Source organism: Magnolia sinica, chromosome 4 (genome assembly GCF_029962835.1).
Source record: "Magnolia sinica isolate HGM2019 chromosome 4, MsV1, whole genome shotgun sequence".
NCBI lineage: Eukaryota > Viridiplantae > Streptophyta > Magnoliopsida > Magnoliales > Magnoliaceae > Magnolia > Magnolia sinica.
The window spans coordinates 17,918,109-17,945,852 of record NC_080576.1 but is presented as its reverse complement, the minus strand read 5'-3'; the positions used below and the strand labels follow the sequence as shown (position 1 = coordinate 17,945,852).

General features: G+C 40.9%; 1 protein-coding gene across 3 annotated transcripts in view; it reads left to right on the top strand.

Moving 5' to 3' along the window:
• Window positions 1-27,744, top strand: part of LOC131242642 (uncharacterized) — a 43,690-nt gene that overhangs the window by 5,361 nt on the left and 10,585 nt on the right. For 2 of the 3 annotated variants that reach the window (XM_058241407.1, XM_058241409.1), the window contains exons 2-4: window positions 14,256-14,376; window positions 14,950-15,111; window positions 16,484-16,533. In XM_058241407.1, coding sequence (XP_058097390.1) covers window positions 14,256-14,376; window positions 14,950-15,111; window positions 16,484-16,533 — 333 coding nt within the window. The remainder of the gene's footprint in view (window positions 1-14,255; window positions 14,377-14,949; window positions 15,112-16,483; window positions 16,534-27,744) is intronic. The other variant, XM_058241408.1, reaches the window with a different exon arrangement.

Below are 27,744 nucleotides of genomic sequence, written 5' to 3'. Positions count from 1 at the left end.
ATTTTTTCTCTCGGACTATATTTCCCAGCACACAGCTAAAGGGCAAGGGAACAAAGCAGCTCATTTTTGCCCTTAAAAGGTCCATTATTCCAACTAACCATCACATCAAGGAGCTTTTCCGATAGCACCCAAGAGATTTGGAATAGAGAAAGAACAAATGCCATATTGACCTTGGAAAAGAACAATGTAGGAATAGATGAGAGACTGATTCTTCACTGTTGTTACCCAAGGGCACACTTACTTAGGAAGCTGAAGCCTCTTCTTTTGATCTGATCTTGAGTCAGGATTTATTCCTTCACTGCTGTCCATGTAAAAGCTGATATTCTAGGAGTGATCCCAAGTTTCACCCACTGATCACCCACAAACTGTAAACATATTGAAGAAACTATCCCAAGCTTTACGTGCTGCCTTGCAATGAAGGAATAGCTGATCAATAGATTCCTCATCTTTTATAGACATAAAGCACATATTCGGCAACACCATTTTCCTGTTCTTCTAATTGTCGACTTTAGGGATTTTGTTTATTGAAGCAATCTGACTAAACGATTCAAATTTTGCTCAGAGAGGGAAGAAACCACTTATTAGCTGACCACCTCCCATCCTCCCTGGATTACATGAATTGGATATTGGAAGACGAGTTAAAGGGGAAGTAGTGGTCTCGTGTGACATGGTTGAAAGAAAGGATTAAAAATAGAATTTTTTCATAGCATCGCAGGCGCTTGAGCCAGAAACAAGGGGATTCACAGTGTGATGGTGGAAGGTTGGAGAGTTGAAAACAAATCCTAGGTTTGCAACATCATCTTGTAGTTTTATAAGGAGAGGGACGAGGGGTGGAAGAGGCCGAGATTGGATAATTTGTCTTTTACCCATATGTAGTCAATGAAGGTGGAAGGTCTTGATGGACCTTTTTTGGAGGAGGTGAAGGTAGTGGTGGAATTATTTATTTATTTTGTGGGGGTTGTTAGCTTTCCCTTGCTATTCTTCTAGATTTTTTGGGATTTAGTGAAAAGTGACCTGCTTAGCTTCTTCGTCGAATTTTGAGAGAGGGGTCGACTATCGTCGGAGTTGGGAGCCTCTTTTATTTCTATTATTCTGAAGATCGAGGGGTTGGGAAGCCTATGTGTCTTTCGACCAATTAGCTTGATTGCAGGACCATACAAGATTCTTACAAAAATTCTGGCTCCAAGATTTAACGCGGCCTTAGATAACATTAGCTTTGAAGCCCAATGTGCATTTGTGCTATGTAGGAAAATTTTGGATAATGCTTTGATAGTCCTTGAATGCTTGGACTTGTGTCATAGAAGAGGATAGGGGGACTTGCAAACTATGCACTGAGGATAAGTGGATGAAAGAATGTATAAGATTAGGGGGGTGGGAAGCGTATGTGACTTTTGACCAATTAGCTTGATTGGAGGACAAGGTTCTTACAAAAATTCTGGCTCCAAGATTTAAGGCGGCCTTAGATAACATTAGCTTTGAAGCCCAAGGCGCATTTGTGGTGGGTAGGAAATTTCTGGATAATGATTTGATAGTCCATGAATGCTTGGACATGTGTCATAGAAGAGGATAGGGGGACCTGCAAACTATACACCAAGGATAGGTGGATGAAAGAATGTATAAGTTCGACAAGGTTCTTGGTGTTAGTTAACGACTTCCCAAAAGTTTTTTATTTTTCGGGCTTTGAGGGGTTTTGGGTAGGGGGACTTGCAAACTATACAAAGGGGGGTGGGGGGATGCAGGAAAATTAACCACTTGCTCTAAAAGCTCGAACTGTTAGAGCATGGCGAATTAAGCCCTTTATCTCATAGCCCAGGCCCCACGTCTCACGAGTTAGGACCTTGGTTGAACCCCCCTCGTGGGCCCTAAATCACATGGGTACCGCCTCACACGGGCCACCCACCTCACTTCGAGTGTGTCCCTGCATCCCACAGGTTACCCCACTTGAGCCCGGTGTGAAATGCGCATTAATCACCCCTGGTGAGGAGTCTCGAATATGAGACCTCTCTTGTGGGCCCCGCCCACACTGAGTGTGCCTCTGCATCCCACAGGTGACCCCACTTGAGCCCGGTGTGAAAATGCCCCTATATTAATCAACCCCGGTGAGGAGTCTCGAACACGAGACCTCCCGCTCTGATACCAATTTGATGCAGGACAATTAACCACTTGCTTTAAAAACTAAAACTGTTAGAGCATGGCGAATTAATCCTTTTATCTCATAGCTTAGGCCCCACATCTCATGGGTTAGGACCTCGGCCAAACCCCCCTCGTGGGCCTCAAATCACATGGCTACCGCCTCACATGAGTCGCTCACCTCGAGTGTGTCCCCGCATCCCACAGGCGACCCCACTTGAGCCCGGTGTGAAATGCGCATTAATCACCCCTGGTGAGGAGTCTCGAATATGAGACCTCTCTCGTGGGCCCTGCCCACCCCGAGTGTGCCTCTGCATCCCACAGGCGACCCCACTCGAGCTCGGTGTGAAAATGCCCTTGCATTATGGAGAATATGAACGAAGCATTGCTTGGTAAATGGTTATGGAGATTTGGATTAGAGGAAGGTCGTTTGTGGAGAGAGATTATTGGATTCAAATGTGGGTCCAGGAAGGGGGGTGGTGGGTGAATGATTCGTCCCTTTACAGGTTGTTGGGATTAGAAGGGAGTTTAACAGGTTCTGTTAGTGCACCTACCTTTGCACACTTGTTTGTCAATCATGTGTGATGGAGATATCATGCGCATGCCCCCCACCCTACACATATTCAAGGAAGAGGCGGACCCCACTTTTGATCTGGATCGACAACGACATCTTTGGAGGGCCTTACAGTTAGGGGCTGCGCTATGGGGCTTTGGAGTGGACCCGATCATCACATATATTCTACCATCGGATCTCATGATCGTGGCCCACTACTTTAGATGATCTACAATTTTTAGTTTTGATTACTTTTGTTATTAGAAACTTTATGAACGATTTTGATTGCTTAGTATTTATTTGCTTAAGTTTTGGTATTAATGCACGCACATGGCACAAGGGTAAAATTGTCTTTTGGGGTTTGGGGTTTTCTTATAAATAAAGCAGCCCCATGTAGGTATTGGTATGAAGTTTATGAATAAAATTCCTGCGTTTTCTTCCTCTCTATCTCTTTGGGTTGAAGAATCAAATTGGGTGCGAAACCCCCCTTTCTCGAAAGGCTAACTACCGTGGCGTGAAGCCATACCCGTTCTAAATCACCCCCACCTCTTTACACCCCACATTCATCATTTTCTACATCCCTTCCATCTTCAGATTCATCCTCTCTCATACCCAAGTTCTCTTCTACAGCAGGGCACAAACAGATTTCAGAATCTGGCCCATCTGAGGGGCTAAAACTTCGGCGGAGTACTACGCACAAACCGTGTATCGGATTGACACAAAATTTGGCATGGAGGCAGTCCTACCCTGGCCGATTTACCCTAGAAGTCAGTTTCTGACTTTGTGGGCCCCACACACGTACTAACGGTTGGACATGCACGTGCGCCCAGGGCCATCTGCTGTCCAGCATATGTGACTCATCTCAGGTTCTGTTTTCCTCTATTTTCCTTCTCTTTAGACTTAAATCAAATCCCTAACCCTAAGAGTCCCAAATCCTAATTATTCCCAATTTTTGAACCCTAGATTTTCCCCCAAATTGAAACTTGGTGAATCTCTTGAATTGGGGAACAATCCTTTCCAAGAATGGATGACTCTAACAATTCTTTAGGTTTGTTTGGTTTATAATTTTAATTTGATCCAGCCCTAAAATTGTGTAGGCTGGGACCCCCATAGATTCCCAATTTTGAATATTTGATCGTACGTAGGATGTGGAATTTTGTGATTGTTTAAAATCGGTATAATCTAAAGCTTGAACTCTTGCATGTCATGTTTAATTTCATGTTTTGCATCAAATTTGGTATCGGAGCCAAGGTTTTCATAGGAGAAGGCAATGCATGATTAGGGGTTAGTTCATTTTTTTTTTTTTATACATACCACACTCATTCATTTAAGACTGTTTAGAGGTCTATAATTCATGATATAAGCTGCTGAAATTTTTGTTATTAGAAAGTTAGCAATTTACATTGCTGAATTTTCTGTTATCCATTTATTTTCATAGCTATATTGCTGGAATTTTGTATAGTTGCGTAATTTCGTTCATATAGCGTCCTATAGGATCATCTAATGTCATTAGGGTGCATATAGTGGAGTCTAGGCACATATAGTTGCATCTTAGGACCTCTTGAGTTGTGTAGTGCATACCCACACATACTGGACGCGGCTTTGGTCTGCACCCTATCATGAACACCGAGCAACTTACTGAGTCTCTTAGGAGAATAACCCAAAAGTTGGATGCCATGGATGCAAGCATCAAAGCATCTTCGCAACATGTTAATAATCGTTAGGACTAATTAGATGCACGTGTCGATCAAGTTGAAACATCCACCCGAGCAAACACCACCATTGGCGAAGATATCCAATCTTAGGTAGGTGATCAGGAGGATAGACAAGGGAATGAGAATGGCCAAGGAAATGGTCGTGGGCGCGCACTCGTGCACCCACCCCGCGATGGGCATTGTGATCATTATGATCCAGATGTGCAACTCCTCAAAAGAGTTAGGGTAGAGGCCCCTACGTTTAATGGCCAATTCGTCCCTAAGGCTTTTTTAGATTGGTTGATGGATATGGACCACTATTTTGAGTGATACGACATGTCAGATGCTCACCAAGTCCAATTTACCAAGGTGAAGCTTATGGGCCAAGCAAAGAGGTTTTAGACTACTGTGGAACGAAAGAAAGAAAGGTTGAGGGAACCCCCAATAGTCCATTGAGAAGAAATGAAAGAAATTTTAAAAGAGAAGTACCTCCCTTTCTCTTATCACTTGTGGTTGGTTGAAGACTGGTAATCTCTTCGACAAGGTTCCATGAGTGTGGTCGAATACATTGAGAAGTTTGAAGAGTACTTAACCCGGTGTGAGGTTGAGGAGGATCCCGTACTCACTCTTGCTCGATTTAAGATGGGCATCTGTTCTGACATTAGGAGAGTTGCTCGCCAAAGATATAGATACTCTTGAACAGATGTATCAAGTGGTGTTGGAGGTCGAACAATACCTCAAGGCATCTATGGGAAGGCAGTTTGAGTCCCGTAATTCTGGCGCTAAGGCCAACGCTTTTGGGGCTAAGCCTGATACTGGATACCAATACAAGCCATCCAGTAGTTTTCAGCCTAGGCCCAAGGATGATAAGGGTAAAGGAGTTGTTGGGTCTAGCTCGCGTAGAAGCGATGCGACTAGGTGTTTTAGATGTCAGGGGTTTGGTCATTTTGCTCACCAGTGTGGCACGAAAGAGGGTACCAAGGTGTTCCTTATTGATGGGCAAGTAGAAGTAGTGCCCCTAGAAAGTGATGGTGAGGAGGAAGAATACGAGCCAGCGGAGATCCCTAGTGATGAGGAAGAGGGAGCGCAAGAGACTGCGACACTTGCAGTTGTTCGTTGCGCCTTTGCACAAGCAAAGAATATTGACGATTGGCGTCGCAAAACGATCTTCTATATCTACGCAAAATGTGCTGCTAAGAGTTGCAAAATGATCTTGGATAGTGGTAGTTGTGTTAATGTATCATCCACTGGCACTGTGAGCCGTTTGGGCTTGAAGCTTGAAGCCTATCCCCAACCCTATATCGTGTCTTGGGTTGATGAGACTTCCATTCCAGTCTCGCATTGTTGTCTTGTTCCTATTCAGTTTGGATCATATAAACACACTTTGGTGTGTTGTTATTCCTATGGATGTTGGCTATATCATTTTGGGTAGACCTTGGCTCTATGACAGGGATGTCACCATATTTGGTCGTTCGAATGTGTGTACATTCTGGTTTGAGGGCAAGAAAGTCAAGTTAAATCCACTTCCACCCAAGAATACGACTGGAAAGGAGTTCAACACAAAGAGTGGTGTGAGCGGCTCGAAGGAAATGAAGGAATCAAAGTCCAAGTCTAAGCCTCTTCATATTCTAAGTGCCAAAGATTTTGAGCGAGAGACTGAGTCAGACTCGATGGCGTATGCCCTTGTGGCTAGGGAGAGTGCACCAGAGGCTAGTGTGGAGTTACCTACTGAGGCCATTCCGGTAGTGGATGAGTTTCATGATGTCTTTCCTGATGATCTACCGGATGAGCTTCCCCCTATGAGGGACATACAATACGCTATTGATTTAGTTCCTGGGGTGACTCTACTAAACCTCCCTCATTACAGAATGAGCCTAAAGGAGCATGCAAAGTTGAAGAGGTAGGTTGACGAGTTCTTAGAAAAGGGTTTCATTCAATAGAGCATGAGCCTGTGTGCCGTGCCCGCCCTTCTTACACCTAACAAGGATGACACATGAAGGATGTGTGTTGATAGTACCCAGGAGTTTCAACACCTGGTTGAGGGTTCGAGTACCCATAGGTGGTGAAATTCCACTAAGGCGTGAGTGTGTGGTGGTGTGTGTGCGTGTGTTTTAAATTTTTTTTTTTTTTTTTTAAGGATGTGTGTTGATAGTAGGGCCATCAACAAAATCACAATCAAGTATCGGTTTCCCATACCGCGTCTTGATGATATGTTGGATATGATGGCCAACACTACTATCTTCTCAAAAATTGACATCAAAAGTGGTTATCACCAAATCCGTATACGCCCTGGGGACGAGTGAAAAACGGCCTTCAAGACGAAGGATGGGCTATACGAGTGGCTAGTTATGCCTTTTGGGTTGACTAATGTCCCGAGTACCTTCATGCGTGTGATGACCCAAGTGTTGAGGCCCCTTCATGGGGAAGTTCTTGGTTGTCTACTTTGATGATATCTTGATTTATAGCATGACCAAAGAACAACACCTCAACCATTTGAGGCAGGTTTGTGGGATCCTTAGAGCCGAAAAATTGTACGCCAACCTAAAGAAGTGTGTGTTTATGTCTAGCAGTGTTATCTTCTTAGGTTTTGTTGTGTCATCTGTGGGAGTGTCGGCGGATCCCGAGAAAGTCAAGGCCATCATCAATTGGCCTGAACTGCGCAATATTCACAAGGTGCGCAACTTTCACGGCTTGGCCACCTTCTATAAACGGTTCATTTGAGGCTTCAGTTCCATTATGGCTCACATCACGGATTGTATTAAAAAAAGAAGAATTTCAATGGACGAAGACAGCCTCGAAGGCCTTCAAGAAGATAAAGGTCAAGATGACCGAAGCTCCAGTCACGGGACTTCCGGATTTTTCGAAAGTTTTTGAAGTCGCATGCGACGCGTCAGGAGTCGGTATAGGGGGAGTACTTAGTCAGGAAGGGCACCCTGTCGCCTTTTTTAGTGAGAAACTGAATGAGGCGAAACAAAAATACTCCACCTATGACAAAGAATTCTATGCGGTAGTGCAATCGTTGCGCCACTGGCGCCATTATCTATTGCCGCAAGAATTCGTCTTGTTCTCATATCATGAGGCCTTGAGATATCTGAACTCTTAGAAGAAATTAAACCCTAGGCATGCCAAGTGGGTCCAATTCCTTCAATAGTACACTTTTGTGCTTAAGCACAAGGTTGGTGTAGAGAATAAGCCCGTCGACGCGTTGAGTCATCGAGTCGCGTTACTCAATTTCATGAGTGTTGAAGTCACAGGGCTCGAGCTTGTCAGAGAGGATTATTCTGAGTACCCAGATTTTGGAGTTGTGTACGAATCGTTGTTAGAGAGTCCGTCGGGAGCTAGCAGTGAGTATTTGATATTGGACGGATATTTGTTTAGGAGTGACCGTTTGTGCATACCTTGCACCTCCCTCCGCGATTTTCTTGTCTGGGAGTTATATTCAGGAGGGGTCGCGGGTCATTTTGGTCGAGACAAGACCATTGCTCTAGTGGAGTATAGATTCTATTGGCCAAGCCTCAACCGAGACGTGGCCAAAATTATAGGGCAGTGTCGTACTTATCAACTGGCAAAACAGAAAAGTAGAATACGGGGATATACACACCTTTGCCAGTTCCATTCGCCCCTTGGCAGGACATCAGTATGGACTTCGTGCTTGGGCTCCCCAAGACTATTCGGAAACATGATTCCATATTTGTTGTCGTGGACCGTTTTTCTAAAATGGCCCACTTCATCCCCTGTTCAAAGACCTCTGACGCATCTCATGTTGCTAGGTTTTTTTTTAGTGAGGTTGTCAAGCTTCATGGGTTACCTAAAAACATAGTGTCTAACCATGACGTGCAGTTCATGAGTTATTTTTGAAAGACACTATGGCATATGATGAGTATTAGGCTTCAATTTTCTTCTGCCTACCATCCTCAGACCGATGGTCAAACTGAGGTGGTCAATAGGAGCCTAGGAAATTTACTCATGTGTTTAGTGGGGGAGCACACCAGGACATGGGACACTGCACTACCTATCGCTGAGTTTGCATTTGATAGTTTTGTCAATAGATCCACAGGTTTATGTCCTTTTGAGGCCGTTACTGGTTATAAACCTAGGAAGCCTATTATCTTGTCCCTATGTCTCTGTCCTATAGGCCATCAGATTTTGCAGAGTCCTTTGCACATCATATTCATTCATTGCATCAAGAAATCAGGCGAAAGATCAATACTAGTAATGAACAGTACAAGTTTTCTGCAGACCAACATAAACGATTCAAGGAATTCAATGTAGGGGACTCTGTGATGGTCCGTATCAGGCCAGAGCGGTATTCTCAGGGAGCCGTATGTGGTAGATCTTGCACCTTCCATGGGAATTAGTTCCACATTTAATGTGGAGGATCTAGTTGCATTTCAGGGGACCACTGATACATTGTCCGGCCTTTCACCTAACCATCTTGATTCTCCAGACCTTTCCCTTAACCCATGGCCCCTTTCCGACCCATCTTTCAGACCTCTACCCCCCATACCTACCCTTCCCATACTCAGAGAGGAGATAGAGGATATTCTAGACCATCAGATAGTATCGATGTTAGACGGCGGTTTTCAAAAGTTCTTTGTCAAGTGGAAGTCACGCCCAGCTTCAGAAAGTATGTGGCTCACTGAGGAGGAGCTTTAAAGACTTGATCCAGACATCTTGGAGTGGTTCAGGAGTTTTGTTTTGCCGGTGGCGAAACCTTTGCAGCCGGGGAGAGTTGATGGGGACATCGTGCACACGCCCCCCGCCGTACGCACATATTTAAGGAGGAGGCGGGACCCACTTTCGATCTGGATCGACAACGACATCTTTGGAGGGCTTCACAGTTAGGGGCTGCGCTATGGGGCTTTGGAGTGGACTCGATCATCACATAGATTCTACCATCGAATCTCATGATCGTGGCCCACTACTTTAGATGATCTAGGATTTTTAGTTTGTATTACTTTTGTTATTAGAAACTTTATGAACGGTTTTGATTGCTTAATATTTATTTGCTTAAGTTTTGGTATTAATGCGCGCACATGGCGCAAGTGTAAAATTGTCTTTTGGGGATTAGGGTTTTCTTATAAATAAAGCTGCCCCATGTAGATATTGGTATGAAGTTTATGAATAAAATTCTTGCGTTTTCTTCCTCTCTATCTCTTTGGGTTGAAGAATCAAATTAGGTGTAAAACCCAACCTTCCTCGAAGGGCTAACTACCGTGGTGTGAAGCCATACCCGTTCTAAATCAACCCCACCTCTTTACACCCCACATCCATCATCTTCTACATCCTTTCCATCTTCAGATTAGCCCTCTCTCATACCCAAGTTCTCTTCTACCGCAAGGCACAAACAGATTTCAGAATCTGGCCCATCTGAGGGGCTAAAACTTCGGCGGAGTACTATGCACAAACCGTGCATCGGATCGACATGAAATTTGGCATGGAGGCAGTCCTACCCTAGCCGATCCTAGCCTAGAAGTCAGTTTCTGACTTTGTGGGCTCCACACACATGCAAATGGTTGGACACGCACGTGCGCCCAGGACCATCTGCTGTCCAGCATATGTGACTCATCTCAGGTTCTGTTTTTCTCTATTTTCCTTCTCTTTAAGACTTAAATCAAACCGCTTAATCCAGATCCCTAACCCTAAGAGTCCCAAATCCTAATTATTCCCAAATTTCGAAGCCTAGATTTTCTCCCAAATTGAAACTTGGTGAATCTCTTGAATTGGGGAACAATCCTTTCCAGGAATGGATGACTCTAACAATCCTTCGGGTTTGTTTGGTTTATAATTTTAATTTGATCTAGCCCTAAAATTGTGTAGGCTGGGACCCCCATAGAGTCCACTATTTGAATATTTGATTGTATGTAGGAAGTGGAATTTTGTGATTGTTTAAAATTGGTATAATCTAAAGCTTGAGCTCTTGCATGTCATATTTAATTTCATGTTCTGCATTAACGTGATTAGTTATGTCAAGTAGTTGGATGAGTTCTTGGCAAATGAAGACAGACGACGCAATTGGAGCAGAAGCACCAAAGCTACATTCAAAATAAAGAAAAGTTTCTACGATCTTGACCTTGCCTATAGATGATCCTAACCCAAATAGGAAAACCCACTTACATCATCTATTCAAGCCATTCTAAATTCATATTTTCTATCCTTCTAGACTTGGCTTTAGGAAGTTCGAAGTTTTTGAATGATTTAAAGGACACGAATTTAAAATAGGAAAATTTGTCCCAATTCGGTTGGAGAAGGTGCCACCGAAGATACCTTCGGTGCCACCAAAAGTGCCCAAAACAGTCCAACAACATTTAAAGTTAATTCGGTACCACCGACTGGACTTTCGGTCCCACTGACTTCCACCGAAGAACAAATATTCGGTGCTACCGAAGGTTACAAATTTCATCTAGCAACTTCAGGGTCTAATTCGGTGTCACCGAGAGATATTTCGGTGCCATCGACTGCAGTTCGGTGCCACCGAAGGCTCACTCGGTAGAACCGAAAAGTAGCTGTTATAAATCTGTTGGAACTTTTTCTTTATAAATATAGGACGCAGAACTTTATGGAATGTGTGGATTAAGGCATTTTAGAGTCCTTAGTGTATCCCAAGCTCATCCCACTCATTTTTGACTCTATCCACACGAGATTCATGTTCCTTCACTGTGATTTCTCACTTCAATGAGCATTCAAAGCTCCTATTGTGAAGAACATGATTTCTAGCCTGTTCTAGAGTATAGAGAGCAAACCCATTGGCAAATCCTCGGTCTCCATGATACTCTAGAACATCTGTTAGTTGAATCTCTTCGGAAATCCATTCATAACCTTTGATAGGAGATTCAACCCACTCCCATTACCTTATAGGAACATCATATGCAAGGTACTTGATCGTGAAGCTGATACAATTGGAAAATCACAGCATCGTGATCGGGGGAGCATCGGGAAGCTGATTCAAGCATGAGAGAGCGAAGATCAAGCAACCCAAGATAAGCTACAAAGGGACTCAATCCGACAAGTAAGTGTCACTATTAAGAGTCCAAAGGTTAGCCTCCTTCCTTGTGAAGGATTGAGGCTAAGAGTTTGCTATCCACAAACTCGTTTAGGTGCCTTGTGTGGGACCTTGGCCGGTGTGGCCTAAACGTAGGTGCCTAGTGTGGGATCTTGGCCGGTGTGGCCTAAATGTAGGTGCCTAGTGTGGGACCTTGGCCGTGGGGCCTAAACGTAGGTTCTTAGTATAGGACCTGTGCTCGTGTGTAGAGCATAAATTGCAGAGTCTTTTGTGTAGGGTTGTAAAGGTTTATGGTGAACCTGATTTAAAACCATTAATAGTGAAATCCGGCACACTCTAGGAGAGAGTGCGAATGTGGGGAGTGGAGTAGGCACATTGCTGAACCATTATACATCCTTGTGTTTGGAATTGTCATTTGCGCATCTATTTAATCATGATCACATAAGTTTGAATGCTTGATTATTTATGCATGATTGGACGAATGCTTAAGATTGATAGGTAGCACATTCCACACACGAGTTCACAATGTTATAGGCTAGTTGCTTTATTTGTGTATCTTGAGTAGCCTATGTGATTGGACCCTCTATTGGCTTGGAAGCCTTTAGAGTTACGTTGCCTCACTTAGTTTAATTGCAAATCAGTTTAAGTTAAGCAATAAAGTTTTAAATCAGTATAATCATTGAAAAAGTCCCATTCGCTCCCCTCTAAGACTCTTGGACTATTCCATACTTCTACTACAAAGGTCTAAACCGCAATTTCAGGTTCAAGGAAGGAATTCGGTTCTCTTGGAGGGAGGAGAATGGGATTCTCTTCTAGAAGGATTTGTAGATAGTGGAGAGTTTGCTGTAGACCATATTCCCAAGGCTGGCTAGAATTCCCTCGGATCCCGAATGCGACCATTAGTTGTTGTTGTTCGGTAGTCTGTAATGATATAATTTGGGTTATATTTGGACAAGATCTAGTAACACCAGATTAATGGCACAGAAGCAACTACGTAGTAAGCACGATATTTTTACATTGTGCGCCAAATATATGGAGGATGACAACTCATTAATTAGCAAATCTTCGAGGAGTTGTGGCGCTCGGGTGATCTCTGGATAAGGACGAGTAACCGTTAGGGCTACGTTAGCATCAAAACACCTTCGATAGCCTCTTATCGTAGTAAAGACGTGTTCGACAAAAGCAAGGCACGATCGAGTAAAGGCAATTGCCACTTTACAGATGATAGTATTCGACATCGCCACGTAGGCAGTGGTTATTCTCACGACATCGTCCGAGAGTCTATAAATAGCAAAGGAGAGTTCGAAGCAAGTGATCCCAGAATCAATCCAAACACAATAACATATCAAAACGATCAATTAATCCAACGCAACACTTCTTATCCAGTCCTTTGGGACATTTATCATCTCCCCTGCTCATCAGTGTGGAACCCTTAGTTTCTAAGAGTAGCTCAGTCTGTCCCTGCTGTAAGTCGGACTAACTTAATCGTAATTAGTAGTTGTAATTCCCTTCCATCTGCGCCTGCATGCTGGATTTGAAGGAAGACTGTAGTCTTAGGAACCGTCCACCTATGCTTATACGTTGGGTTGACAATAGCTTGGAACTTCGGCATTGCCCATTCCTCGCCCATCAATGCTACTCGGTTAAGCACCATGCTGCTCTCAAGTAGGGCAATGATCCCGTTTTAGTGGTAAGTATCTCTTCCGCCTCCATCTTCAATTTTCGTTCGACCATACAAATTCTGCACCTTCAAAAGTCCTTAGTTTTTCAAGGCAAAAAGAACTCATTGGAGGAAGAGCCCTAACCTCCGCAAATCGCTTGATTAGCCCACTCAATAGTTGATAGAATAGACGGTTGGTTTTTCGACCATTCGATCAAGCACCAGCCTATCTCGACGCCAGAGGTCAATGGTGTTTAGTTTGAATTAGACCGCAAATCGGTTCTGGCACGCATGCAAATCTCACATGTGTATCGCATGGCCAACTTCCAGACCAACAAGTTCTTCCATTTTTAGGAATTTATTGGATGAGGAAGTGGAGGAGCTAGTTCAACTATGTGAATGGCTCCAATGTCCCAAGCTGTCTTTGGCTGAAAAGGATTCCATTGTGTGGCCCTTGGAGAATTTAGGGCTTTTCTAGGGCCAATGTTTCTACAAGTTGTTGCATCACTTTCATGGGAAGGAGAGCGTAAATCGGATGTCCTTTGTTTCGTCTTCTAATGCTCCTCCTAAAGTGTGGCATTTATTTGGTTGGTGGGACGGAATGGGATTCTCACGATCAACAATCTTTAGAAAAGATCTCTTGTGATCTCCAATTGTTGTGTCTTGTGCCTTAGGGGTGCGGAATTAGTTATCCACTTGTTCATACATTGCCTGTTCGTACAGAAGATGTGGGAAAATTTCTTGGCCTTGAGTGCCTTGGGTAATGCTGGGGTCTATTGTGGACCTCTTTTTGGCGTGTGACAAGGGAAGGATCGGGAGAAAAGGGAAAGTTTTGATGGCTATATATATATATTGTGGGGGGGGGGGGGGGGTTTGGAGGTGGATGTATTTAAAAAAGTATAGATGGATGTCATTAGGCGGGTTTCACGTTTATAGGATTTTTATACAAAATGCTTTGTCTTTCATTTCTAGGCTGTAATTGCTTTGAGCTTTTTGTGCTCTCTCAATAAAAAATTTCATTACCTTTCAGGGAAAAAAAAGAAGCATCAATACTCCATTTAAAAGGCTACACAATATTGTCATGATTTTTCTTGATTCATCATCGTTTAGATTCGTTTTTTATTTTTTCAATTGTCTCAACCCAAATAATGTACTTAGATTTTATTTAGTTTCATTAATGAAGAATTCTATTCGTGCCATTTCATTCTTGTGCAGAGAGATGTCATTGGAGTCGGTGGTTCATGGTCTGAGTTCATCGATTATCTCATAGCATCCATGTCATCGGATGGTGTAAAGCTTGTTTTGGGAGCTCTGCCGAATTCGAACAGTGATTCTGGTGCTGATCTTCATCCTTGTTTTTAGCAATTTTCAGTTCCTTGTGATTCTCAATTATTATTGTGAAGAGGGCAATGAAGTACTGTAATTTACATTGCTGTGAGTGATGCAAGTTATGTTTAGGATTAATTTGATTGCTAAATGTTGCATGAGATGAGACTTTAGTGAGGAAACAGGCTCTTTTGTTATGCATTTTCGTAAGTAAAACCATATTCGGTGTGCGAATAAAGATCCTATCTTACAGTGCGTTTGAATACTATTACTACTGAATTGCAATAATCCATTTCATTATGAAAGAAATGACCAAAGTGAGCCTGGCACTGTCTTTAATTTGTTAGGATGACAAAACTTGTAATTGCCATTCTATGCGTTTCAAGTTGGACCTAAAACAATCAAAATTTGAATTTGGGAGGTAGTCCCTTGTTATGAATTGATCCCACTTTGGTCATTTTAATGTCATTGAATTAAATTTGAATTGTTGCAATTCCATTGAAATGTCCAGATGCAGCCTTAAGTTCTTTACGAATGAAAGTGGGTTGTTGCACGTGGTTTATATTTTCAGTTGTTATTTCAGGTGCCACGTCTGGAAAGTTGATGGCGCACAAGTCTAAGGGAATGCCTCTCATCTCAATTCCTCTTAACAGACTCACGAACTCATCTGCTAATGATGCCATGGCAAATCTATCTATGGAACTGTTCAAAGCTTTCAAAAGCAAGCATAACGAGGTGGTAAAAGGTTGTAATGTCTTCCTCACCAATGAATGGCGTCACATGTCTCACGTGAAATCTAAGTGATTTGTTGGTTATGTTGAAAGGAAAAGAACTTGATGTTTACCCCCTTCTTTTCTGAATAATAACTTGTTCTTTTCATGTCTTGGAACTGTTCTTTCTGTTCATCAATTATGTTTAGTAACACCAATGGTGGTTGTGTACTATAATTGACGCTGGTTAGACTAAATATCTGCTGATGAATTTTTGTCCACCCCATCCCTTGCTTGCTACAATAGTTCTTTATTTGATTGTATGGTGTTCTAATCATTACGATGCACATATCACGTAGGCTTCATGTTGCCGAGCATGCAGTATATTCATAACATGCTAGATGTTGGGGCATGTTAACTCTCTATGGACACTCTCTCCCTTGATCAACCTTCATGTGTGTCTGACTGCTTCATCTCTTTTTTTTCTTTCAATCTAACCCAAAATAAACATCAAACATTTCATATGAAGGTCTAGTGCTGACGTGGTTTCTGTAAAGATCCCGATGCTTTTGCATGGTAACAATGCCCTCCTTTTGCCAACATGCAAAACAATGAATTTGATGCGTGTCTATGTTTACCATCATTGCAGCCTTGGGGGAAATTTATGACCGATCAAGAGAACAAATTCCCAGGCTTATGTTCATCTGGGTTTCTTCAGCTGTAGTTATGTTTTGTTAGTCTTTTAAAATAAGAATTGTGTAAATTACTTCATTGCCTTTTCCCTTTCTACTACTGTAACTCCAAGGTTTAAATGCGATTATTGTGCCACAACTCATATAAAATCACCAGTTTTATTTAATTGGCCCTCTATCACTTGTGCACTCCATTCTTTTGATAAATTACATCGCATTGCTCCCAACTTCTATGCAACAGACTTTGTTGGGCCTTGTTTTTCTGGTTTGCTAAGCCCACACCCATGTACAAAGGAGCCTATCTACACACTACCCTGTGTGCTAACTTGGAAAATGTGTTTGAGAACCAAGCTATCCATCAGGTAGGCCAATTTCTTTGAAAATTTGGTTGAGCTTCTCCTGGCCATCCATTTGTTTTGTTAACTGTAGCTCTACAGAAGTGAACAGGCCCAAGTTTTGGTCATCTACTTGACGAGACCCATCTGATGGATTGATTATATCTCGCATGTGTGCCAATTTGGCACATGAGTGGCATGTACAAGGGCTCCCTAGTTTTTGTGCGTGGGATTAGAGGAGCTCCCTATTCATGTTAATCAATCATCAGGTGCATTGTTTTCCATGCTATTTTTGTTTGAACAGTGAGAAGTGGCATATTTGAAATAATTTCTTCTGGATTTTGTTTTGATGCTCTATTTCTTATGTCTCTCTGTGCCAGCAGAACAACAGCGCTTGTATAGATTGACAGTGACACTAGCCGCTGAACAGGTTGGCTTCCATTTGCTGGCTATTTTAATTATCAAAGTTAATCTAGTTACATTGCTTGAATCATCATCTACTAAGCCTTATCCCAATTAATTGGGGATCAGTAGTTATGTTACTTGAAATATTTTGGATTATTCATCTTGGCTTCTTAATCCACTCATAATTAATTGAAGTTTAGAGATTTATTGTTGCTGTGGCAAGATTGCTTTGTTGAAAATCCCTAGTTTTGTTTATGTTGTTTCAACGACGCATAATGTTATGATCTCCTTCTCTTTAGGTTGGCAATGCATGGGAAAACGAAATTCACGTTTCTTGCTTTGTATCAGAATTAATAAATATTCCTTCTTTTAAGCAGCTTCAATGAGATTTTGGTTTCACAAACATTTTCTTTCTCACATGATGAGTGGTCCTCCCTACTCATATACGGAGGTTGCAATGTTGCAGCTTTATTAAATATGTCAACTCTGTGATCTTTGATACGGGGACACACATATGTTGATATTGTACTGCAAGAATGTACCTATATGCACTTAACTAATAAATGTGCAAAAAATGTGAATAGGATGCAATTACTAGTTGTAAACATCTAGATAAAGTGATCGAGGTTTGTCCTTCAATTGATTCAAGAATGACTGTCTATACCTATGAGACCAATCTCTCCAAAGTGCCCCAAAACTCATGTTCTATGCTTCTTTCCTAATCACAGCTTGCCTATTTAGTTGTTTTCTCGAACATGAACCAATGTTTAAAAGTGTTTAAATAGCAAATAGTGTGGAGCGTAGCATTCATCCCTCTAAAGCGTGAGGCGTAGGCTACATAATGCGACTAAATCTATTTTCATGAGCTATGTAGTATTAAGGCTAAGCTACGCTATGTAACGTAAATTACACGCACATAACGTAGCTATTTAAAACACTGGTTTAAAGTGAGTACTTGAGAAGCTTGTCAACTTGACTTATCCAGAGTTGGGTCGAGTTAAAAGGGATTTAATAGATCAATTCAATAGTAAACCTTCTTGAAGGATATGGGTGGTGGAATTTAATGGGTTTTTGTCAATAAAGTCTTTAGGTCGGTTTAAAAGGGGTTCACCATGTCAGTAATAACCTTCTTGAAGGATTTGGGTGATGGAATCTATTGGAGTTTTTCAGAAAAGTCTTTGGCCGGTGCATTGACCAGTAAATTCTTTTGCTCCTGTACCACATAATGGCAGTAGCCGATGTGGTTATTATTGTAGGGAATGTGAATGTATAAGTAAATATGTGCACGTGTATTCTATTGCTGTAGTCATGCGGAACACCTTGTTAATATTTGTGTGCGTGCGCGTGTTAGTCAAGAGGGACTAACAAAAGTGTTCCATTTCTTTAAAAGGATCTCTTCTTTTCTTTCTTCTCTCTGCTTCCGCTTCTTCTTCACTTCACTATCCATCTCTCTCTCTCTCTCTCTCTCTCTCTCTCTCTCTCTCTCTCTCTCTCTCTTCTTTCTACTCTCTCTACTTGGTATCAGAGAATGATTCTTTCACTGATCGAAGATATTTTTTGGGGGGCCCATTGTTGATGTGGTGTCAGCGATGTATGGTCGGATGGCCCATGGTGATGAAAAAATATGAGATCGAGAAGAGCTCGATTTTTAGAAGATTTATGGTGGAATTTATGAGATATTTTGGTAAGTGTTTGAAGGAGTTTCAGTCAAAATCGCAGTTCCCATTTTTTCTCCCTATACCTTTTTTTTTTGGGATTTCTTGTACCGTTTTTTCATAGGGGTTTCATGCGTTTGGGGTTTACCATATATTAGAACCAGTATCATGTTGATTGGGTGAGATTTGTGGAAGTTATCATGTGTTTTGTGAGGAAAAAAAAGGTTGTGTAACCCTGTTTTTGGGCTTTTTTTGTTGTTTCTGATGTGATTTCCTCAACTGGTGGCTTAGATGTGTGTCAAGATAGCTGCTGCACTTGTACATTTGTAGTTTTGGTCAGCCTTGAGTGGTTCCATGTTGTTTGGAGTGGTGGGCAGTAGTGTGTGCGTACTGCGTAGTTGAGAATGTCCTTGGGTGGTTTCTAGTAGCTTGGAGTGATTTTTTAGCAAAATGAAATGTACATGATACCAGTGTTCCCATTATCGGTGAATTGTCGATAATATCGCCGCTAATTTCGGTGTCGCCTGCTTAGAGACACCGAAACCCCCTTTTTTCGTTTCTCTTTTGATTATGGTATTCAAAATCAGTTACGTTACGGCCGTTAAGTAACGGTAACGGTCATAACCGCTACGCGTTACGGGGTCGAAACGGCCGTTACAGAAAAACGTGCCGTAATGGTCCCATAACAGTCCAGGAAGAACATTTTTCAAAAAATAAAAAACGGCCGTAACGGCCAATACGGGGCTGTAACGGCCGTTACGGCCCGTATTATAACGGTAACGGTGGTGGCCGTTACGGAACACCTTGCTTCTGATTTTTGAGACAAAATCAGCAATATTTCGCCGAAAATGATGATTTGAATTTATTGCGATAAAATCGCCTACCTACCTATTCGGAATTGTAGCTAACTACCTTTTCTTACGAATTAAATTGATAAATATCAGGAGTTTTAACTGGTTATTGACGCAATTATCAACGGATGATTCTTTGCAAAAAAATAAAATCAGGAAAAAGAAAAAATTAACAGCCTAGATATCGACAATCCAACTTCGGATCTTACTTGGGGAGTCGATTTCGGCAAGTCCATGTTTACAGGAAAGAGTTATTATGGAAGGGTGCTTGTGGCGGCTGTGTTGGGGTTTTGAAAGAGGGCCTTCGTTCAAGGGGTTTTTGTTTCTAACTTTACTTTTAAGTTCAGTTTAAAATGTGAGTTTTTACCATTAATAATAATGGTTCACCACCACTTTACATTAAAAAAACTTTCAGTTAACTTAACTTTTAAGTTATGTTTTAAATTGTAAGTTTTCCACCATTAATAAGAACAGTTCACCGCCACTTAGCATAAAAACTTAACAATCAACTTATCTTTTAAGTTATTTCAAACTATGAGTTTTACACCATTTACTTAGAATGTGTCACCACCATTTTACATTTCAAAGAAAACCTTACTAAAAAAAGATACGAAGTAGATGGGATTGAATGGTTGGATAAATGGATGGGATGGATGGATGTTTGAATGAGAAGATGGGATGGATGGATGTTTGAATGGGAAGATGGGATGAATGGATATTTGGATGATTGAATGTGATGGATAGATGGGATGGTTGGATAGATAGTAGGATGGATGGTCGGATGGATAATAGGATGGTTGGATAGATAATAAGATGGATGGTTGGATAGATAGTAAGATGGATGGTTGGATGGATGGATGAGATGGATGGATGGATGGATGATGGGATGGTTGGTAGATAATAAGATGGATGGTTGGATAGATAGTAAGATGGATGGTTGGATGGATGGATGAGATGGATGGATGGATGGATGATGGGATGGTTGGTTGGTTGATTGGATGGATGAATGATGGGATGGTTGGTTGGTTGATTGGATGGATGGATGATGGGATGATTGAATGGGATGGATGGATGGATGGGATGGGATGGTTGGATGATTCGATGATTGGATGGATGGATGGATGTTTGGAAGGGATGGTTACAAGAATGGATAGATGTGATGGATGTTTGGATGATTGGATGGGATTGATAGGTGGATGAGATCATTGGATGGTTGGACGAATGGTAGGATGGATTGGATGGTTGGATGATTGGCTGGGAGGGATGGATGGATGGTTGTTTAGATGGGATGGGATGGATTGTTTGGATGGATGGATGGGATGGTTGGATGGATGGATGGATGGGATGAATGGATGGGATGGTTGGATGGATGGTTGGTTGGATGGACAGACAAAGGATGGATGCATATTTGGATGATTGGATGGGATGGTTGGATGGTTAGATGGATGGATGGGATGGATGTTTGGACAGATAGATGGGATGGACGTTTGGATGATTGGATGGGATGGATGGATGGACGGTTGGATCATCATGCATGATGCATGTGTGTTGTGTTTATATGCTTATTTATGCATTGATGTATAATGCTTGGATGATTGTAAATGTTTGTTTGCTTGTCAATTAGTTTAATGAGATTTATTATTAAAGTGATTTCTTACACTAACGTGTTTTAGGCCCCCATTAAATGGAAATGTATTATGTATGCATTTTTTTTTACAAAATTTTTATTCCTAAATATATAAATATGTGTATTTAAACATCTCCTGAAGTTTCATTGAAAAATTCCACCATTTTCTCCATGTTTTCCCATGTTTCTCCCACATTTCCTGTTATCGGCGATAACAATATTGTTTCTTTATCCCCAACCGATGAAACTTGTAGCGATACTGACAACTCGAACACTGCATGATACATCTTCATATTCAAGTGATACATCTAGTTCCTCAGTTATTCCAGGGGGAGTTAGTGTACCTGCAGTAAGTGATAATCCAGGTTGGCAAATTACTGAACTTACATTTGATGGTACAAATTATTTGTCATGGTCCCAGTCAACCTGTATGTTTGTCGGCAGTGGAAAAAATTGGGATACATAGATGGGACTATTCCAATACTTAAGAACTCAGGCCCTTTTTATGTGCATTGGGAAGCCAATAATATGATTATTATGGGATGGTTGTTTCACTCAATGAAGGCTAAAGTCGGTGATACTTTTAGGTACTGTGAAACTGCTAAAGAGAAGCGGGATTCTATTGTGGCGGCTTATTCTGATAAGAAAAGTGTAGCTCTGGTTTTCAGTTTAACCCAAGAGATTATTAACTTTGGTTAGGTGGAGAGATCTTTGGGAGATTATTATACAACGCCTAAAGGTTTCTTGTTAGAATTGGGTCATTGTAGACCCATCCGTTCATGTTGTGCTTATGAGCGACGAGTTGAGATTGAGGAACAACAAAATTTTGATCTTCTTGCAGGGTTTAGTACAGAATATGAAACCACTTAAGCATAAGTTCTTAGTCAAGGACCTCTATCTTCACCTGGGACTGTCTTCTCTTTACTTCAACAAGAAGAAAGTTGTAGAAAAGTTATAATGACATTACCTGCAGTTCTCATGATCTATCTGTCGTGCTTAGTTCAACAATCGACAACCGCTGTGGATAGAATAGAGGAGATGGTGCTAAAAGATGCTCGGATTGAGGTGATCATTTTGGATTCAGTGGTTATGGTTTGGGGCAGGGTAATTCTGGTCATGGTGCAGGCTGTGGTGACTCTAGTTATAGTTATGGAGTTATGGATCATGGTTGTACTGATCTTGGAAGTGGCTGGAGCAATCTATCAAGTGATGTGTTAAAGGAGTTCACCTCATGCATACTTTCTTCTTCTTCTTCTTCTTCTTTTTATTTTATTTTATTTTAAGAATCACCTCATGCGTACTCCTGCAAAGTACTGTACAGATTTGGGCATCCTCACTTCTGTATTTCTTAATGTACCATTCCTATAATATATTGTATTTAGATTCATGCTTATTATGTATTAATTAGGTCTTACTCTGTGTTTTCTAAAGTTAGGATATCCTCTCTCTGTAAGTTGTATCCTTCCTGAGAAATGAAGTTAAAAAAAGAAGAAGAAGATTCTTCCTCATTCAAGCATCCTCTCTTTATTTTTTCTCTATTTCTCATGACATTTACATCTCTCTTCATGGTATCAGAGCGAGAGATCGCTCCCAAATCCATAGATTTTAAACCATCTGCATCTTGAACACCATATGATCACCTACATCAAGTGGGGCCTACTTCCATTGATCAGAGGTGGAGATCAATGGCAGATTTTGAATTGAGGGGGATATACTATGACTTAACGCACATTTTTGGGCATTTTTTTTTTCTTCCTTAGAGGTCAGTTTTTCCATTTTTCTTCGATTTTCAGAAAAACAATCTAGAATCGATTAATCTTCAAAGAAAAAAATAATCTAGAATTGATCTTGACCATCGATCTGACAGATCCCTTGGAGTTTGGACCTTAAAATTTACCTCTCTGGCTTTTTGTTGTTGTTGTTGTTGTGTGTGGAATGAATCCATGATTGCTGATCTTTGAAAAAAATTGGTTTCTTTGGGTTTTTTTTTTTTTGTTTAATTGTTCATTCCCCATCAAGTAACTCTGGACGGTAGTTGTTTTTATGTTGCGCTTTATTCATACTATTTGGCTGTTCATTAACGGTTGTTGTGTGGAATACATCTGTCTACCTGTTTGATCTTGAAGGTATGATCAAAACTAGACCTAATCTTTGGGTGCCTTGCCGAGATTTGTCATCTCCCTCTTTCTCAGCAACCCTCCCCTCTTATTCACACTTGAACGCTTGAGCTGATTGGATTTCAAATTTTTGCTGCACTCTGTTACTGGTATTAATATTGTTACGTTTAGGCCCTTCGTTTGTAATTTTGTCTTGATGGTTGTCTTCTTCTGAAATTACACCTGGGATATCTGAATGGGTCTCTGAGATGCATCATTTTGAAATCTAAGTCTCCAAATAACGAATACTAAACTGACTGAAAATAATTTCTTACAATGGTCACGAGCAGTGAAAATGTTTATTAGAGGCAGTGTTCTTAATATCGATACTATCGGCCTATATATCAGCCGATATTATCGTTATCGCTGCCCATCGAGATGAAACCCATCCGATACCCTCGGAAATTAAAGAAAAAACCAAAATTCTTTTTATCGCGCGATATATCGCATAATATCGCACAATTTTTTTGCGAAATCGCCGATATTAGCGATACTATCGTGTTGTATCTGCAGATTTATCGGAAAATCAGGGGAAAAAAAGGGAAAATCTTTCATAAGAGGGGATTTAGGTACCTGCGTGATTGGAACCATGGGGCCACTCGATCAAGAGCTAGCAGTCTGCCAAAACTCTGGGGATTTGGGAGATTTTTTAGAAAAGTTTCAGTATTTCAGGGTTCCGGGATGATCGGAACCCTATCTCTGTTGAGGACGCCATCTTCGGAAGCTGGGAACGACCTGCAGCTTTGAGGAAGCAGATTGGCTGATGTACCACACATCAGCTATATAGCTGGTGTATTGATGTCAGCAAGTTCTGCGGGTCCGATCACGAGGTATGTGTTATATCCTAACCGTCCATCCATTTGGCGAGCTCGTCTTAAGGCTTGAGCCGAAAAATAAGACAGATCTAAGGATCAGTTGGACCACACTGCAAAAAGAAGCGGGTGATTGAACGTCTACCATTGAAACCCTTTTGGGGGTCATAGAAGTTTCGTATCAATATGAAATTTGTTTGTCCTCTTCATCCATGTATTTATGACCTTATTAACAGATTGGATGGAAAATAAACGTTATGGTGGGCCCTACGAATTTTTTAACAATGAAAATCATTATCCTTTCTGCTATTTTTGGTGTGGTCCATTTGAGCCTTGGATATGATTCATTTTTGGTGTAATGCTCTAAAATGATCTCTAAAAATGGATGAACGGTGTGGATATAATAAATACATCATTGTGGGGCCATGTAACTTTGATCTCCTTTGAACCGTTCGTACAACTCGGAGCTCGAGGAGCGTTGGCGCTCGTCTTCGCACGACACGTATCTACACCAGCTATATAGTCGATGTGTGGTACAGCCAGCCAATCGCTTCCCAGCTTTGAGTGGCCACGTGATGTATGGGTCTTATCCACACCGTCCATCCATTTTTTCATATCATTTTAGGATATAAACCCAAAAATAGGCAGATCCAAGATCAAGTGGACTACACAATGGGGATTAAACTCTTACTATTGAAAACTTCTTGGGGCCACAAAAGTTTTGGATGGAGCTGATATTTGTGTTTTCTATTCATCCAGATCTACGTAACTTTATGAATAGGTTGGATGGAAAATAAACATCACGGTGGGCCCTAGAAAAGTTTCAACGGTGAGAATCATTATCACCGTTGCTTCCTGTGGTGTGGTCCACTTGGGCCTTGGATCTTCCTCATTTTTGGGCTTATACCCTAAAATGATGCCAAAAAATGGATGGATTGTGTGGATAAGACCCATACATCACGGTGGCCAATCAAAGCTGTTGGCCGTTTGAAGCTAGAGACGGGCCGTGTAGGATGCAATTTGGATACTTTTTTAATGCACAGATGGACAAACGTCTGTCATGGGCTCTGTGGGGTCCACATTGATGTATATGTTTTATCCAGGCCGTCCATCCGTCTTTTCATATAATTTAAGGACATTGCACGAAAAACTAAGCAAATCAAGATCTCATGTGGACCACACCAGAAAAATTGGTGAATGACCATTAAAAGTATTTTATAGGCCACAAAAGTTTTGGTTTACACTAATCTTTATATATTTCCTTCATTCAGCTTTGATTGACCTTATCAACCATTTGGATGACAAATAATCATTAAGGATCTACTTAAAGTAGGCCTTGATATATTTTTAACGGTGAACGTTCAATAATCACTGTTTCATGTGATGGCTTACTAACGCTCTGTACTAGTAGCCAATAATGTATGTGTTTTATCTGCGCCATCAATCCATTTTTTCAAATCATTTAGGACATTAGCCTAAAAATGAGGTTGATCAAAATCTCATGTGGAACACACTAAAAGAAACAGTGGTGATTGAAGGTTTCATGGTGGGTCCTAGGAAGGTTTCAACGGTGGGTGTCACTGTCCTCACCATTTTTTGTGGTGGGGTCCACTTAGTTGTGTTTTCATACATGTTTTGATACATTTATAAATGTTATACATTATATTTGAATATAGTTGACTTAGTTCAATCAGACAGCGCATGGCTCATGACCCTATATAAAGGAAACCTATTGTTTGCACTTTTTTAAAAAGATGTTATGATTTAAAAGTGTGTATTAAAGTCATTTTTAACCATCTCTGAAGTTTCATTGAAAAATTCAACCATTTTCCCAATGTTTCCCCATGTTTCCCAAAAAGTGCGATAAATTACGCGATACAAATGATATATCCCGTGCGATAACTGATATGTATCTGTATCCCAAGGGTGTGATACATTGTGCGATACCGATATTTTGAACACTGATTAGAGGCAAGAAAAAACTTGGATATATTGATGGGATTGTAGTTAAACCATTTAAATAGGATCCTAAATATCGGGATCGGTAAGCCAATAATTTATTGTTATATCATGGCTGTTGAATAATATGAGTTAAGACACGTACTGATATTGTTGAGACCTGAAAATGTATTGCTGACTGAGGGAAACATTGGGGAAACAGGGGGAAATGGTGGAGTTTCTCAATGAAACTTCAGGAGATGCTAAAATACACTTATTTTTGCATATTTAGGAAAAAAATAATTGCATAAAGATGCATACAAAATGAGTTCTCTTTAATGGGGGTCTAAAGGCATGTAACGCTGACTCAGTGAGAGAAACCCTGGGGAAAATTGTTGGAAATTTTCAACGATACTTCAAGAGATGTTATATTTGCATAGTTAGGAATCAAATAATAAGTTTCCCTTTAATGGGGGCCTAAAAAGCATGTATTGTTGACTTGGGGAAAATGATGGAGCCAACCACCCTCCTATCCATGCACATACATACATGCAAACACACATGCATGATCTGTCCATCCAACAATCCATGGATCATGGATGCATGCATTCATTCATACATACATACATACAATGACAAATACACACACATGCATGATCTGTCCATCCATCCATGGATGCTCACAACACACATCCATCCATCCATCCATCCATGCGTGCATAAATGCATAAATGCATACATACAGACATACACCCATCCATGTTCCATCCACTCATCCATGCATGCATACATATACACATATACAAACATGCATTTCATCATACAACCATGCACCCAATAAAAAAATTGAAATGATTTTTTTTTTCTAATAAACAGATTTTTGGCGATATTGATACATTGGTGATATTATTGAAATATCACCGATACATTAGTGATACAAGCGACACCTGGAATTTGCATAGTCAAAATTATTGGTGATACATTGGTGATTTTTAGCGATAGATTGCCGATAGCTGGAATTTCTGATTCTACCAGTGTTATCGGTATCGCAGAGCTGGAGATATCAATAATATCAGGGATATTATTGATAATTTCAAGGATACTCAGAACAATGGCCCAGATCTACCTCACTTCAAAAAGAGGTGGGGACACCCTGTGTCTTCAAAAAAAATAAAATTGGCCCAGATCTACCTACTACATCAGGAGATATCTTTTCTTTGCCACAGGGTGTAATCGGTTGCAGAATATTACACAAGACTTCGAACTTGCTGGCAGGAATTGGAACACTCTGAGGATGTTAGGTTATTTTGTTTGAAAGATGCTGAAGTACAGGAAAATTAACAGAAACACGAGGGTTATTTGAGTTATTAGCAGGATTGAATCATGATTTTGAACCCATTCATGCACAAATCCTCAGGTATCAAAACCTTTCCAGTCTCAACAGCATGTATGCCCTTCTCCTCAGAGATTAGTGACATAGGAGAGTGATGGAAACATCGGTTCTTGCAATATAAAAATCAGCACTTATCTGGCCCTTTAATCGTGATTATAATTTTCCATGACACGGGGATGTGGTATTGGTCGTGGTAAGGAGAATGCTTCTGTACCCATTGTAAGCAGAGGAATTATTCTGTTGATACTTGTTGGAACTTTCATGGGCAAATGACTTGGGTGTTTCCCATGAAACATAAGAAGGGAAACATTTCATCATTTTCAAACTTTCCATAAATGGGTACTCAAATCAATTTTAGACTGGTATTTAAACTCGACATAGCAATAATGGCGGAGAATACGTGTATGCAGAAATTTTTACCTACCAAAAAAATTATAGAATTGAGCTACAGAGCACATGTTCCTGTATGAAACGAAAAAATCGTCACCTACTTGAAGTGGCCCGTGCTCTTCTAGTAGAGATAAACGTTCCAAAATTCTACTAGTAAGAACCTGTTATTATTTCATGTTATTTAATTAATTGTCTGCCGACTAGAGGTTTGGAGAAGAGTCCTATGATATATTTGGTTCTAAACATCATGTTTCAAGTATTCCTCTTTAAAGAATTTGGGTGCGTCTATGTTGTTCACAATTTTGATCTAAAAGGAATAAATTCTCTTCAACATTCATCAAATGCATGTTTGTGGGATATGTTTACTCTAAAAAATGATATAAGTGTGTGAACCTCATGACCAAAAAAGGTAGG